The 17,744-nt window shown below is 37.0% G+C and overlaps 1 protein-coding gene across 7 annotated transcripts in view; it reads left to right on the top strand.

Moving 5' to 3' along the window:
• LOC136884987 (klaroid protein) overlaps positions 1–17,744 on the top strand; it is a 184,206-nt gene that overhangs the window by 32,147 nt on the left and 134,315 nt on the right. For all 7 annotated transcript variants that reach the window (XR_011019001.1, XM_068230421.1, XM_068230419.1 and 4 more), the window contains one exon: positions 5,454–5,575. Coding sequence is in view for 6 of the 7 variants with exons in the window: in XM_068230421.1 (XP_068086522.1) it covers positions 5,454–5,575 (122 nt within the window). In the remaining variant the exon portion in view is untranslated. The remainder of the gene's footprint in view (positions 1–5,453; positions 5,576–17,744) is intronic.

The following is a 17,744-nucleotide window of genomic DNA, read 5'->3' as shown; positions in this document are numbered from 1 at the left end:
GGTACTTCGTCATCCCATAAAAGCTCTCTGACTTGATCATAAAATGTTGTGCCTTTACTTAATCTGTTATTAATTTCAGGGTTGATTTCATTACTTCCATTAATATTGATACCCAGATATGTCAACTGTTCTACATTCTCCAACCGTTCTCCATCTATGTTCACTTGGCTTCTCTTTTTCTCTTTTCCACAGTGCATGACTACAGTTTTTTTTTTTAAGTACCATTCCAAACTCCAGATTTTCATTCCAAATATCCAGTCTCCTTTGCACTTCCTTTCTCCCTTTCCCCAAATCACCACATCATCTGCAAATACCAAAGCATTCACTTCAGCACTACTGATAGTCTATTTTACAAGTTTTATGATTTCACCTATCAATATAATAAACAATAATGGCACAGTGCACTTCCGTGCTTGAGACCTTTTTTTGTATAAAATGTTTCAGTCACCACTCCCCACTTGTACACTGCTTTTACTCTCATGATACAACATGTTTATCTTGTTAATTAATGATTATGGTACATTCCTTTTCAGTAGGCATTCCCATACATGTTTTATCTTAACTGTATCATAAGCTTTTTCCAAATCCAAAAATACAAATATGATTTCCTTGTTTCTTTCTGGATGTTTTTTCATTATCGTTCACACTGTAAATATCCAATCTATTTGGTCTAAAGCTATATTGTTCTTCCTCTACCTGTATTTCTATTATATCCCTCGGTCTTTTGTCTATGACTTTCTCCATTACTTCTAACCCATGTGATAATAGGGTCATACCTCTATAATTTTCACATTTCTTCCTATTTCCTTTTTTGAACAGTGGTACAATGCTTCCTTGTTGCCAATCTTCAGGTATCCTTTCATCCTTCCATATGGCATTGAGGGATGCTCTGTATAGCCACTGTAGTTCAATGCTTCCTGCTGTGTTAATCATATCAGCATCAAATTTGTCCTTTCCACTTGCTTTACCTTTGGTCATTGCTTTCAATGCCCTTTCAAGTTCCAACCATGTTATCGTGTTCTCTTCTTTTTCTCCATCCATTACTTCCATTTTCTTATCTCTTCCTTCCTCCGAGCAGTCATCCTCATTATGAAGTTTTTCAAAATACTTTGCCATCACCCTTATCGTCATGTACTGCAGATCCATCTTCCCTCTCTAATGTCTTGATTTTTTCTTGATTTATCCTTTTCGATTTTATTGCTCTGTATAATAGTTTCTGATTTCCTCAACTATCTTGCTCAATTTTGTTGGTAAACTCTCCCCAACTTTTCTCTTTTTCTTCCTTGATACTCCCCTTTACTTGTAGTTTCAATCTTTTGTATTCCACATGTAACCTTTCTATCTTATTCTCATCCCTCTGATACATTTTTTTTTCTTTTCCTTATCCATTCCTTTCTTCATCTTGTTCCTTTTCTATCTTTTTTTATTTTGTCTGTCCACCACTGTCTCCTTTCCCTTAACTTTTACTTTTGTTTTCCCGCATACCTCAATTGCTGCTCCCACAAATATCTATCTTAAATTGTCCCACTCTTCTTCTCCACTTCGTTAGGCAACTTCTTTTTTATACAATCTTGGAATGCCATTCTTTTATCCTTCTCCAATTCCCAAATCCTGATCTTTGGTTTCTTCTTCTATACAATTTTAGGGATTTTTACTTGTTTTAATTCCACAATCAATCTATAATCACCTTCCATACTTTCATTGGGGATTATCTTCGTATTAATGACTATCTTCCCCATTCTCGGTCTGTTGTTATAAAATCGATGAGAGTTCCATACTGTCCATCGCAACTATATCGGCTGATCTTATGGCTATTCCTCTTCATATACCATGTGTTCTTTATTATCAGGTTATTTCTGATACAAAAGTTCAATAGTTTCTCTCCATCTTCATTTCTATCGCCGTACCCATGTGCGCCCAGAACATTCTCATATCCCATTCTATCGGTTCTCACATGAGCATTCAGATCTCCCATTAGAGGTGTGACAGTCCAGAAATAATGTGTAACTGTTCCAACATGACATGAATGGAGCAGTGACACGTTGCCGGTCCAGTGACAAACTGGTCCGACCACAGATGGCGCTGAGGAACATGACATAGCACACACTGCGGGGTGACACATTGCCGGTCCAGTGACAGGTGGAGCTGAAGAGCATGGCATAACATGCAGAACGCAGAATGCGGTGACACGCTGCCGGTCCAGTGACAACCGGTACAAGCACAAATGGAGCTGAGAAACATAGCATAGTAGGCTTACATAGCCATGGGGATGCACGATTTGCTCTGTTCTTTGATGATGTCATAATCAGGCCAGTCTTATCTGATTCGATAATGGCACATTGGTGGTAGGTTGAAAGACTCGAAAATATATTTTTTATCTTCAGTTAATAAATACATGCATAATAACTATTTGTTTTACGTCCCAATAACTACATTTATGTTTTTCGGGGACACCGACGTTTCGCAATTTAGTGCTGCAGGAGTTCTTTTGCATGCCTATAAATCTACCGACACGAGGCTGACGTATTTGAGCACATTCAAATACCACCGGACTGAGTCAGAATTGAACCTGACAAGTTGAGGCAGAAGGCCAACACTGTACCGACCAAGCTACTCCACCCGGCACAATTTCATTTCATGAAGTAAATTACAAGTAAGAATTACTGTACTTTTTTTTGCAACACGTAATGGTTAAAAGTAAAATTTGTCATGAATGTAATAGTTACAAGTAATCACATTACTTTTGCCCAATTACTTCCCAACTCGGAAAATGAAAGCATTTTGTGTGCAATTCTTCCCTAAGATTCTGACATGTCGCATGTGAATGACCTATAATATTTTTGACTATATTTTAACTATATTAAGGAAAGCAACCATTAGTAATAAACACAATAATAAAATATTATTCTTATTATTAATGTTTTATTGTTGAAGTAGATTACTGTGGATTTCTTTCGTTCACATGAAATAATGAACACCGTACCGGTACGTCTCTGTCCTGTTCTTGTCACAATCTCCCAAACGGTACGGGACACTGATGGCTGTATCACTGGACCGTTTGCAGATAGCAGTAACAGCATTTACCAGTACAGAAAACTGCGAGTCGGTCAAAGCAGTGGACCGGTAGCAATAAACTGCGAGTCGCAGCACAAGACTGTCACAGTCGCAGTGACCGATAGCAACAAACTGTGAGTCGCAGCGCAACACTGTAACAGTAGCAGTGGACCAGTAGAGGAGAGACTCCTGGAGCAGGTTGTTACTACTTCATTCCCAGAATAGGTGACGCGTACCGGTACACCAGTACCGACACACCCCTATCTCCCATTATCATGATGCCATCTCCAACAATATGTGTTTCCAGTTCATTGAGGAACTCTTTCTTTTTCTTCCACGCTACGTCCTGTCTGTGGAGCATACACCTGTATTATCTTCAGTAGTTCCTTGTTTACATGTATGTGCATTATTATCATTCTTTCATTTACATACTCAACTTCAGCTATTGGTTCGACATTCTGATTCACTACAAACATGAGTTATGTCTGACAGAACTAGCCAAGAATCTTAGCTCTCAATCATTCTGTTCTTGTTGTTTGGCACAAAGACTAATCCTAGACAAATCATTTCATTCATTTGTAGCTTCAAAGCATGGTTCACCAAAACCCAGTGGTGGCTCGTGCTGAATTACAGTATGTTGGTGGTTCTGTACTGTGATGCCCAGTACATTGCATTAAATGTAACAGACACATCTCAATTTGTACTGCATACAGGAAGTGCCAGCTGAGCTCGTGTGCATCCATACCCCATTCCTGCAGAAACGCCTAATTTCTCCCTCCCTCTCCATGTCTTATCAGCCTTCAAGTTCTCGAAAATGTATATAAGTATTACAGGTAAGCAAACATCTCAATTTGTAAGACTCTTAGATTTCGAGTGACCTTGACAATATGAACAATTGACTTGTACAAAAATAAATTATTTATTCTCCTTATTGAAAATAATTTTGAACTAGTATTGACACACTCATATTTACAGATATTCTGAGACCTGTATACAACTTTTGGAGCTGGAAATCATCGTCTGGGGATACTATGGTTCCCATTTTCATGACTACCTAACTTCCAAGAATTAACCTTCATCTGTATCATTATGGAGAAATAACTTCACAAATTACTTGTAGAATGTTCATTCAGGTATTGACATAATTAGTTTTACAGCTTGTTTTATCTTTCCAGCTGTATTACAAAGAGTGAAAGACTAGCTATTAAAACCTTTGACAAAAGAATGTCAGTTTAAACTCTTAAAATAATTCTCTGCCACAGCGCAATCTAATAGCAACCCGGAGCAATGATTTTTCAACACAAATCGACAAGCCAGGTTTAAAGGCCTTTCTTTCCTTTCACCTCCTGCAAGACAAGGTCGTTATTACTTTATGCTGTTAGTATTTCGTTTGTTCCAAGCCCGTGTAACTTTTAGTAGCTTCCGAGAATATTGTACCACGATATGAGGAACATCACGGGATAGTACGGGTCCCTGTCGTTAGTCCACTTATGTGAGGAACGCCATAGGTCTGCGTTGCCTGTATAGGTTTGCGTTGACTAAATAATGCCACAGTGTGCGAAATACCATAGGTCTGTGTTACATGTGCGAATTTCATTACTTGTGAGTAGTACCATAATGTCTGAAATACCGCGAGTCTATGCTACTTTTGATTAGTACCGCAACGTGACCAATAGCATGGTTCTATTTTCTTAGCGATAAGTACCATTATGAGGGGCCAATGACCTGGACTTTGGACCCGTTTTGACTACAAGCATCATCGATTCAGTATTGTGCTTTAGAAGCAGTCTATTGGTCAGTAATACTATTGTTTAATGTTAGTTTCTAGGAATGTGGGGTATTGCGGGTCGGATCCACTGATTGTTTTAACTTCATATCCACCCATTCATTCTTCGTCCTCATGTTTTCGAATTCTAGTCAGTGGAAGATTATGGATTTTTAAATTGTCAGAACATTTCTCTCATTTCGTACCATTAGGGGCCGATGACCTAGATGTTAGGCCCGCTTTAAACAACAAGCATCATCATCATCATCATCATCAACTGTTTAAAATTCATGGCCCGGCCGGGAATCAAACATGGGCCCCCTCTCAATCGAAGGCCAGCATGCTAACCATTCAGCCAAGAAGCTTGACCTTATAAGACTTCTACAGGATGATATTGGGATAGGACCTAGGGTACTTCTATGAATTTTTGAGGAGGATTGGTAAGGAGAGTATTATTATGTTTGTGTCACTAGCCTTACAATTTACCATCTTGTCAAATTACATTTTCATTTAGAGTATCTTTGAAAATTTGATTTATTTTTATTATTAATGGATGTCTATTATAATAATTTATTTGTAGATAATATTTTAATATTATGTGGAGTTTTGATTGTTTCTTTTTATTTATTTTAAGCATGGTGGTGTTTCGCTTCACATAATATACCTCATGAAGACTCAGTCATGCCATTAACGGAAAGTACATCTTCCAACATCAAGAAATTTTGGTGGTTGCCTTTCTCATTTAGTAACTTCTGGGTGAGTTAATAAAATGGAAATATGCTATATTTAATGTGTGTTTAATTGGACATACGGATATCTTATATTTCATTGCTCTTTGCATAGCATACCTTACCGTGCGTAGTAAGAAACTTAGACTTTTTCTCTTCTTTAACCTTTCAATGGAAGTATTGTCTTCAATGAACTATGAATAGTTGTTTTCTTATGGGAATTTCTGGGGTACTGCAAATCTGTTTAATAGTATCATTCAGTAACAAATACTGTAATTGTCCTCCCAAGGTGGTAATGAATAATTATAATAAATGCTGAAGTCAGTTGTTGGAAAGGTAATGCAGAGAGCTAGGCTCCCAGAGAGTTAGAACTGTGATGGGAAGTCTTGTATCTGATGATTGATTTTGAGTTCTCTTCTCACAGGCAAACTCCTTTCCCTAGAGCTTACAGAGCTTTGCCTGCCATGAATTTCATTCAGAATCTTCTCCTCTGCCTTTGGGCTATTTATACAGGAGTGGTTTACCATTGCATTTTGCATTACTCAAGTAGCTGTCCAGGAAGTATGAAGCAAACTCAGACATGTCAGGATTAGATTTCAACTTTTCTATTACAACAGGAAAAATCATATCAAATGCTGCTACATCTCTCTTCTCCAGTAGCATTCTAACGGGCTTGTAAGCATTTGCCTGTTTTCTTGGCCTTGAATTTTATTGTTTATATTTTTCCTTCATGCCCTGTCTTATGTGCCAGGTATAATAGTCTCATTGCTGGGAGTTCCCATTGTTGAAATCAAAGCATTGAAAAAGGATTCTATTAAGTCAGACATAAAAACCTTACGAGAAATTGTTCCAACTTCATGTAGGGGAAAAATATGGAGAGCATGTGCCAGTCCTTTGTATTGGAAATGAGAAAGATGCATGGAAACCCTTGCCTTACGTTGTCCAGTACAATCGGTGTTGCAAGTTCAAGCTCATGTATTCCATCAATGCAAATACAGTCATTCCCATACTTCCTCAATATCTCACTTTGAGCACTATTCATTACACTTAACCCAAAAGCTTTCTTAGTTCTGGGTGTGACTCACTGACCAACCAACCAATCAATCAATCAATCAATCAATCAATCAATCAATCAATCAATCCTGATCTGAATTTAGGGCAGTCACCCAGGTGGCAGATTCCCTATCTGTGTTTTCCTAGCCTTTTCTTAAATGATCACAAAGAAATTGGAAATTTATTGAACATCTCCTTGGTAAGTTATTCCAATCCTTAACTCCCCTTCCTATAAAAGAATATTTTCCCCAATTTGTCCTCTTGAATTCCAGCTTTATCTTCATATTGTGATCTTTCCTACTTTTAAAGACATCACTCAAACATATTTGTCTACTGATGTCATTCCACGCCATCTCTCCACTGACAGTTCAGAACATACCACTTATAAGAAATAATAAAGGTATTTTTACTGTTCCACCTATTCAATACAACCCACTGTTCTGTGGTTACATTTATAAACAGCTATATAGGTTAATGATACAGTATATGTTTCACCCTATCTAGAGAGCATCTTCAGCCTTTAGTCAAACTTAAAATGCTAAACTTAAATGTTAAGTAAAAATGAGAAACAAGAAAGTAGACAATTACCATTGTAAAGCTAAAACTAGAATACAAAGTCATATGGACAACACTAAATTAAAACATGTGATGATAAAATAGATTAAAATAGATTAAAAATCAATGTCAGTCTAAAACTATGCTTCTGAAGCTAAAACTCGATCATCTTTCTATGACATGTGGTACTTGTGTGTTTTCAAGCATGTAATTCCAATATAGGCACCAGAGATCCTGCCCATAGTTAAAATTTGTGTCCAAACTGAATTAAAATGAGCATTTGTACAAAATATAATTTTGTGTGAGTCGTGAAATCCGTAATAATGGGTGAGAATGCAGAGTTTCATTAGAGACATATAAAATAAGACATTAGCTGGAATTGCTGCTAAAAATATCTAAAAGGTGAAATGTACCGTAGATAACGACATAGTTACATTGGAGGTAAGGCCCTTCATAGAGAATATTTTGATAGTTGAATGGAACGTCGTTTCTCTGGAATGAAACGAAATGGAAAGAAATTTTAATCTTTTGGAAAAGTTAAAAGGTCCTCCATTTTACTGGACCAGAACTGTTACTTACATGTATGCCTAGAATGTTGTACACGTTCTCCTGTTATAGCAATGTTAGCTTGTCTGTTGGTCCTGCTTCTAGTGTTATAACTATGTGGCAGAGGTGGTGTGAAACATGTAGGGGGAGGGGGTAGGTGGAGCTTTATGCGTCAGAGCTGTTAAAGGAGGGGAGCCACTCTAATTGGCCGGAGTGGGTTTGACGTTTAGAGAATGATGAAATATACAGGAACATAGAAAACATAACAGAAACCATAAGAAAAGAGATTGTAATTTTTTTGGACATATTTACAGAATGCATGATTCCAAATTAACAAAAAGGATTTTCAAATACCTTTGGGACAAAAAGGCAACAACTATCTGGATTCAAGAAGTAAACAAAGATTTAGAAAGAAATAATATAAGAGAAGAAGAAACCATGGACAGATAGATTTTTAGAAAGAGGGTAGTAAGTATGGAAGGATTCCAAGGAAGATTGAACGAGAAACCTGGTGCAAAGTGATCCAAGGAGAGTAAGAAACAGCATAGTGAAAGGATGAAAGAATATTGGAAGGAACAGAAGAGAAAACAACAAAGTATGAAGAACTGAATTGAAATTTTGGCACGTGTTCCTTAACAGGCCTCATTAGAAATAATAATAATAATAATAATAATAATAATAATAATAATAATAATAATAATACAGTTATTGTTGCAAGCATATGCAGTGGAGAGCCCAGAGTGATACCGGGATGTTGAGTGATAACAATAAAATGTAGTTAAAGCAAGTGATAGTTTCAATAACAATTTTATTTTACTTCAATAAATGCAGTGTGTACATTTCTGATCAGCGGGGATAACAAACAATTTCAAGAATAATATGCAATGAGACTATTAGATATGTTTCACAAAAGTTAGGCATTTACATTACAAAAGGGTGATGAAAACAACTTCAGTCAAAACAGTTGAACTAGCGACCTACATGTACATACACCAATGTCTGAAAATTTTACGTGGACTAATGTGCCAGGGAAATACATTTGGAGAATAAATAAGTTACATATAAACTTAGGTAAGCAAAATAAACCTATTTAACATGATTAACAATGAAATTCACCATAAATTGCTAAACAACTTATGAAATACTAGATAAGGTTGTTAAAGTCTTATACAAAAATCCTAAGGATCTACTGTATATACTGTAATTGATACTAATAATTTTTAACAAAATACGGGATAGGCTAGGGAAAGGTGGAGGTGAAGGAATCCGAGAGACATGACCAGAAAATTTAGTTGCTAGGTGGATGAAGCAATGAGTCCAAAACACACAAGGATAGAAAAGTTAGAGTGCACTGAATGAGAATGTGACCGCATGAGTCATTCAAAGTTTGTAACTCGTTCACACAAAAAGAAAGATACTGGCCTATACTTCGATGACTCCCCCAACTCCCTCATGAACGACAAATATGATAATAAAAGAAGATATCTCACATTACTTGCTCTCTACGTCTCTCCTGGAAAATTGTTTCAGTCCATGGAGCAGAGAACCAGCTCTACCTAAAATCATGTGCTCATACATCCACCAGGGAACTAGCTCGAGTTCAGCATGCTGGATTAGGCCTAGTGGTGAGTATTTATATGAATGTGACTTCATTGTAGAAGTTACAGGAAGTAGAATTGACGTCAGGGGGGAGAGAGAGAGTCAGCTAATTGAGCAAGATAGCGGCCAGTATGTGAAGAGCAAGGTAGTTTTGAAATTAGCATGCACGGTAAGTCCGGAGTATTAGCATCACATTACAAATTCACAGAACTTGATTAAACAGAATTGTGTGTCAAAGGGAAGTTCAGAGGTGAAATCTCAGATTGCTTTGAAACTAAGACAGGAGTTGGACAGGGCGATGGGTTATCACTGATGCTCTTCAACTGTGTTTTGGGAAACGTCATTAGAGAATGGGAAGTACAACTGAGAGAGAGAGAGAGAGAGAGAGAGGGGTGGGGTTAGGAATTCAGGATTGAGAAACTGAAAAAAAGGGTGAACCTTAATTGCCTTGCCTTTGCAGATGATCTGACTGTCTTTGCAAATAGTGTCGAATCAGCAAGTTGAAGAATCAGAATTCTTGTGCAGTAGCTATGAAGACAGGCCTGCAGATCTCTTTTTAAAAAACAATTGACAACCATGAAATCAGCTTAAAAAATCATGAACACAACAGGAAGAAAGATATCAAAAGTCAAGAGCTTCAAATATCTTGGTGAGATGATCCCGTTTAATGACTTAGAACAGGAAGCTAGAATCAGGAAGTTGGAATTATATCAATTAATGAAAAATGTGTACGACAAGAAATCACTCGGTCTGAAAAAAAAAAAAAAACTAAGGCACTATAACCCTATTATCAAACCAGAAGGATTATATGCTGCTGAGACCTTGGATTTAACAAGTAGAGAATTGCTGGAACAACTGGAAAAAAAAGAAAGAAAGAAAGAAAGAAAGAAAGAATCTGGGACCTAGATATGTTGGTGGACAATGGAGATTAAGATCTAACAAAAAGTTATACAAAAGGACTGAAGGAATTATAAAGTTGATGAAAAGGCGGGTGCAATTTTATGGCCATCTCCTACGTATAAACCAAAACAGGTTGACTCAAAAGCTCCTTATACATTTTGAAGGGAAAAAGATTGTTCCTGGGTGGTTTATGTTTACACATAACAAAATGGAGAGAATGGACATTAGTCAATAGACATTCAAAACAGGAATGACTTCCAACAATTAGTCAGACTGGGATATCACAGAAGCAGCAGGAAACAAACAACTCCTGAGCTATTAACAGCACTTACATTTCTAAAAATTCTTGCCAAAGCAAGCAGCAGTGTTCCCTGAACCAGCCAGCCCTCCATCTCCTCTCCTGCCAACAAATGTAGATTATAGTACACCAGGGGCGATTTCTCCGAGCATGCTATGCTTGCTGCGCAAGCGCAATATTTTTCTAAAGCAGGCGACGAGTTAAAAAAATTACAGTATGTAGGCCTACCGTATCTGTAATAGATCTGCATTATACAAATCGCATGTTGCATATATCTTGGCGAGTCCAGCGAGGCTTGCTCGTGTCTTAAGAGCTTCAGCGGAGCTGTTGACACAGCGAGAAATATATGCGCGCGCAGGTTTCTTCTCTCCAAGGCCGGTTGCAAGCTGTCACGTTTGTAATGTGTAGTTGGAAGCTCTGGTCTGAGAGCTACAATCTAGTGTGTTGTCAGTGAGTAGTGTACTGTAAGTTCCTGATCATCTATTCTGAATGATTTGACGTGCTGCAATGGGTTCCGAACCGTGCATTATTGACAGCTTATTATCAAATCCATTTTCTCGGAGGACTATCCAAGAGAAAACAGACATTATTAAGAATGGCAGGCCCTGTCTGGCGCTGTCAGATTTAAATACTCAGCACAGGGAGAAAAATAGAGAATATGTACGTTTGTTCTCTGTATCTCAATATAATAATACGCACTGGTTGACAGGGTCCAAGAAACTGAATAGACTGTTTTGCTGGCCGTGTTTACTATTTTCTGCTGATAACGGTGTGTGGTGTAAAAGAGGCTTTGACAGTTTGAACACCTTGACACTGTCCATTAAAAGATATGAGAAATCTGCAAACCATATGAAGTGTTTCTTGCAGTTAAATAGCTTTGGGCGTACAAGGATCGACCACCAGCTGGATGAAAAAAAACGCACCAGTGACCAACTTCATAACGAAAATGTAAAGAAAAATCGTGACATACTTAAACGACTGATCGATGCAGTGTGTTTTTCTTAGCAAAACAGGAACTACCATTTCGCGGATATGATGAGTCTGCAACTTCCGTAAACAGAGGGAATTACATAGAACTTCTACAAATTATAAGTGAATATGATCCTCTTCTGGCAGCTTATCTGAAAGACTCCACCATTTTTAGAGGGGCATCGTATGCAATCAGAAATGATTTAATAGCAGAAATAAGTTCAGTAATTGTGAGAAGAATAAAGGAGGAGCTTAAACAAGCAACTTTTGTGGCAATAATGTTGGACGAAACGTCCGATATTATTAATAAGTCACAACTCTCTACTTTACTCCGTTTTGTAGTTGAAAGTGGTGAAATTCAAGAGAGGTTTCTTGGTTTTGCTGATGTTAGTAAAGATCGCACTGCTGGAGCCCTCTTAAATCATGTTCGTGTTATTTTAAAAGAGTTCAGTTGTGAGGAAAAGATTGTGCCTCAAACATATGACGGTGCTGCTGTCTTAGCCGGCCATGTGAATGGGCTTTATAAACTACTTCAAGACCAGTATCCATATGCGACATTTGTGCATTGTTATAGCCACCTATTGAATTTAACACTACAGCAGTCTGCTTCAAAAATCAAAGAATGTACAATTTTCTTCCAAACAATGTCAGAACTTGCTGCTTTTTTTTTTCAAAGTCTACAAAGGGAACAGCTGCTCTTCGAGATTTTGTTCAGAAGAAGTTGCCAACAGTAGCACCAACGAGATGGAATTTTGCTTCACGTCTTATTAATACTGTGAAGGTGTATTCTGATACGCTGGTGAAATTCTTTCAACATGTACAGGGTACTTCAGACGACTGGGATGAAGACACTACATTGAAAGCACAAGGATTTGTGTACTTCTTACTTAAGTTCAACACTAGATTTCTGCTGGCAGTGTTCTCCAAGATTTTTTTCATTCTCCGATACTGTGTTCAATATTTTACAAACAAGAAGTCTGGATATTCAGTACTGTGGCAAGAAGGTTGAGGAGCTCTTTTTAAATATCCAGTCTATGAGAGATGAAGATTTTGATAGTGTGTATGGACATGTTGATACTGAAATTGATTTTTATGGAGAACAGCCGCGCTCTAAAAATCAAAGAATTAGTGATGAACCAGAAAAATCAAAATACAGCGTCTATTCAATTAAATTCTTGACAATGTACTTGTCCAAATAGGAGATCGTTTTATATGCATAAAGAAATTTGTGTTCTTCTCGCTGTTGGATTATTATTTGTTTGAGAAGCACAGAAATATGTTTCCAGACAGTGATGTTACTGCCCTAGAAAGGACCTATGGGTCATATTTGACATTGTTCGCTTAAAAACCGAATTAAGTATAATGTATTCATCATCTGATTTTAAAGAGAAAAGTGTTTCAGACTTAATGCAATTTATGCATACTAATAAATTGTACATGGGTATGCCAGAAATTTTCAAGCTTATCAAACTTGTAGCAACAATTCCTGCTACTGCATCCTCTGCAGAATGTTCTTTTTCAACACTGAGACGCATTAATACATATTGCAGATCGACCCAAGGTCAGGAGAGGCTTTCATCATTAGCTATGTTGTCGATTGAAAAAGGATTGCTTGCTAAAAATTAGATTAGTCCTCTTTCTATGATGAAGTTATTGATGGTTTTGTAAAGAGAAGCCGCAGAGTAGAGTTTGTTTTCAAGTAGGAAGATCTAATAAATAGTTGCATTTTTTCTGTGTACATAGTTTGACGTTTACTTGTTTAAATTATATAATCACTGGCTTGTCATGATTTGTTAATAGTTATAAAATGTGTCTGATTGTTATTCTTTTGGCCATTCTTTAAGGTGTGACGTAAACAGTTTGAATGCATGTTCATGTAACCGATGATTAAAATGTTCATGTGATTTACCGATTATTGGGTTTATAAATTCTATTTATTCAGAACTATGCATGTCCCACCCCACCAACTTTCAAGAATGGAAGAGCAAGCCTGACTTTCATGACCATCATTCGCCCCTGTAGTACACTGTTGTCATGCATAGTGTTGAATTCATGTGCGTGATGTTGCAGAAAAGGAAAGCATATTCTTTGAGTGATAAACTCAACATAATTGATTATGTGAAGAACTTGGAAGTGAAAAGCAAGTTGCCCGGGTGTGGTTAACAAGCCTCCTCCGCTCGTTTCTGTCCTTCCACTTTTCCTGCTCCATTACTTCTGCCTCATCCAATCCAGCTTCTCTAATGTCCTTCCAAATCTGATCCATCCACCTTCTCCTCGATCTCCCAACTGGTCTCTTTCCCTTAACTTCTTTTTCCAATTCCCTTCTTGGTACCCGTTCCTTTCCCATTCTTTTTACATGTCTGAACCATCTCAGTTTTCCTTTCTGTATGCTCTGTACCAACGGTTCTATATTTAGCTCTTCTCTGATTTTAATATTTTGAATTCTATCTCTTCTTGTTTTTTTTAACATACTACGTGAGTAGTATGTTGTAGTATTTTTTCTTGTCCTTCCACCCTGTCATTTATCACCATATAGCCCACCTGATATACCGTGGTTAAGATATGGTCATTATCACACAATAACATATTGGGACCTTTCCCATCAACTCCCATAGCTCATGGGACCATATGACAATGCAAATTTACCCCGACCGGGTTCAAACTCATGGAACCATTACAAGTAATAAAACTCATTGTAGACCGTATTGGACATCAGATTATGAACATTAAAATAAGAATAATAGTTAACACCACCTTTCCAATACTTATCTTTCCTTATATTTAGGATATAAACATTATAACAGGCATTGTAAGATGGGACATGTTTCGCTTAACTGTCGTAAGCATCATCAGCCGAAATAAATCTTAGCCTAAAGTTAGGTCAGGGCCCCGAACCTAGTGTCCTTAAAATTGTTACTACTCTATGTCTGCTACAATATGTGATTTCTCTTGCCCAACTCACGTATCCATTCAAGATTGGGATTTAATTATTTCTTCATTCAAAAGAATATAATCATCACTTTTTGTTATGTATGAACATTCTTATTAACTGACTGGTAGCAATGAGTTTGATTATTACACACCAGCTCTGTGTTGTACCTTATGTTTTTAACCTCTGGCAACACGATTATGTGTTTTCTTTTCACCTAGCCGTGATGAACACACTTATATATTTTTCACTCTTTTATGTTTGAACATTCTGATTGACTGACTGGTAGCAATGATATCCTAATGATTTTAATTATTTCACTACGAGCTCTGTATTGTACTTTCTGTTTTTAACCTCTGTTTCAACACGATTGTGTTGTTTTTTCTCTTAGCCATGTTGTAATATTCTATGTTTTTTTCCACACTAGTTTTAAGCCTATTTGATTTTCTAAATGTAAATGTTGATTCTTAAGGTGCCATATATTTTAATGACACTAGGTTCGGGGCCCTGACCTACCTTTAGGCTAAGATTTATTTCGGCTGATGATGCTTACGACAGTTAAGCGAAACATGTCCCATGTTACAACGCCTGTTGTGATGTTTATATCCTAAATATAAGGAAAGATAAGTATTGGAAAGGTGGTGTTAACTATTATTCTTATTTTAATGTTCATAATCTCATGGGACCATATGCCACAGAAATCAACAGTCAAGGGACCTTTTCTGCCTAGTGACAAACGCCGCTTCATTTGGATTGAAATGACTAATCCGAACACATGAGATGACAAATGCCTGTATAGCATAGCGAGGTCTACTGCTACCCTTCCGTTCCGAGATATGAGCACAAGCCTCTCAAGGGCATGGTGCGTCCGCAGCTACGAACTAGAACCAACTTAAATTTAACTTACAGGCTTAAAGTGAACAGAAGAGATAAGGATGCAATTATTGGCACAGATAAGCAAAAATAAAGTTTTCTAAAAGTTTAATGAACTCTCGTTGCATCATATCATTGACACTTTACAACCTTGATTATTAAATTCATGAATTTATACAAATAGATTTGACACCCAATAAAGCAACAGGAAACAAATTCCACACTGTCATTTAAGTACAATCACAGTCCACACCTTCACAAGTGTCTCTATGTGGACTATTGAAATTACGGTGTCGAATTTGATGTTGGAACAAATCGCACATTTATTAATTAAGCATTTGAATGTTAATTGTTTTCCATCCAAACAAATCGGAGAAGGTTGAATTAGCTTTCTAAAGTTTCACTTTGTATAACTGGTTTTGTTGTTAATCGGCCCTATGTTTCATTTCAGGTGTTGAATACAACAAACAGTATCATAATAAAACAGTTGACTATTTACAGTGATAAGCTACGACCTTGCGAATGCGAAATATTCCCTGGGTTTGACTCCCAATTTACATATTCAAACACTGATTTACTCTGAGATTAGTTTTAGAGTGGCTGCCTAATTTAAATATAGCACAATAGATTATATAAAAAATATATATATGAAATTAGAAAAACAATAAGCAAATTCTACGGAATTACAACATAATCCCACAAATAATAAAGTGAACAGAATTCTGGTGATTATGAATCACCTCATTTGATGAACCAACTGTACACATCATAAGGGACTAAACCCATTCACTTAACCAAACTATCAATGGATTCTCACAAAATCTAGCTTCAATAAATCAATAATTATCTAAACATCATGTTGACACACTTCTACCACCTGGAGAAGAAAACACATATAACACAAATAATGGCTGTGTTTTGTTTTATTATTGTCCGCTGCTGTGTGACTAACAATTCTCATCGTGCCCCAAGGTTCGAAGTAGTGACCTTGGTTCCTTCCATATCAGGTCTCCTGAAAAACAAAACCCTATCTACTGCATCATTAGGGGTAACAATTAAATGTTCCTACATTAATTTTGACATAGCTTGTTGTGAATGTGGTAATCAAGTAAAAATACATCTACTAACAGAAGAACACAGTGTCTGAAAAACTTTCATTTCCTTGCCAACCGGCACAGAGACGTCGACTTGCCTGTCTTTCTCTCAAAAAGCTGCAACCCCTCAGGTCGCCTGCCATAAATCTCTTGGGACAGCCCTCCCGATGGGACAATAACCTATTTGAAACAAACTTCCCCACACATTAACGCACTCTCAATGCATGATCAGCGATTCATTATATTAACACAATAGTACTGATGCACTTATAAACATGCTAAAATCAGTTCGGGCGTTCATCATATCCTATAAATATCTCTCAAAATCATGCCGCTATATCACTTCATATTTTCTCAACTTTACAGAAGGCCGGAGTTCAGACATCGTTCCTTCCTCTGCAGAGTTAACCACAATTTCCACTAGTTCACAAGCTAAAATTTACTATTATCTCAGGCCAAAGAGATGAGAATGTGTAACTGATATAAAGTGAAACTACGTTCAGTAAATCGGCATTTAATATCCAACCAAATAAAAATACTAAACAACAACAAACAATAAAATAAAAAAATACACAGGGGCCTAGCTAGTGTTTGGAGGGTGGATATTAGAACTTGGGCACAATGAACTCTTCACACACATTTAGATACAGCCACCCACGTCTTAACATATCATGCAATAAATTCTACCACTTTACATTAGACTATCCCACATTAAAATACTGTTCAAAGGCAGTGGTGACGACCCTACCATCATATTATCATGACTCATCTTGAATAGTCGCTCAGAGGAACGCTACTTCATTAACTCAACAAAATTCATACTCTCTTCCTCCCTTTACCTCTGACAGCACTCGTAAACACAATTAACCCCTAAGCATGCTCATGCAGTTAAATATATTGGGCCAAAAATACATGCAATATCCTAATTTGTTTCCTTCTCAAATAACTTCAAGTAGTTTAATTAAAAGGGATCCTACTGACCACTCTAAGCAAACTAATCTGACAATTCAATACTATAAATTATCCTAACCCTATCCTTACATTTCTACCTATTTACAAAGGGAATATTAGCATTACAAAGTCATAACTTGGTACTCAACAGCTTTGATTTGTCGTCCATAGTCTGAGTCCTCAAGGGACCCACCTGAAGCGTCTACTCCATGTCGCTGAGGTGGGAGGTCACAGGTTCCAGACATCTGCAAGTGATAAAAATCATTGTCCATATTGAAGATACTGAATGTAGGATGCTAAATGGTTTATTTTGTCACCTATTCAATACATATAAATTTTACATTTAGGAATTTATTATTAATTCTGCTTGAGACATGTTTCACCCTTCATTGAGGGCATCATCAGTCAAATTACCTCCTCAAGGCAAAAA

This window comes from Anabrus simplex, chromosome 1 (genome assembly GCF_040414725.1).
Source record: "Anabrus simplex isolate iqAnaSimp1 chromosome 1, ASM4041472v1, whole genome shotgun sequence".
NCBI classification, from domain to species: Eukaryota; Metazoa; Arthropoda; class Insecta; order Orthoptera; family Tettigoniidae; genus Anabrus; species Anabrus simplex.
Note: the sequence above shows the minus strand (reverse complement) of the source record. Positions and strands in the feature narration are given on the sequence as shown.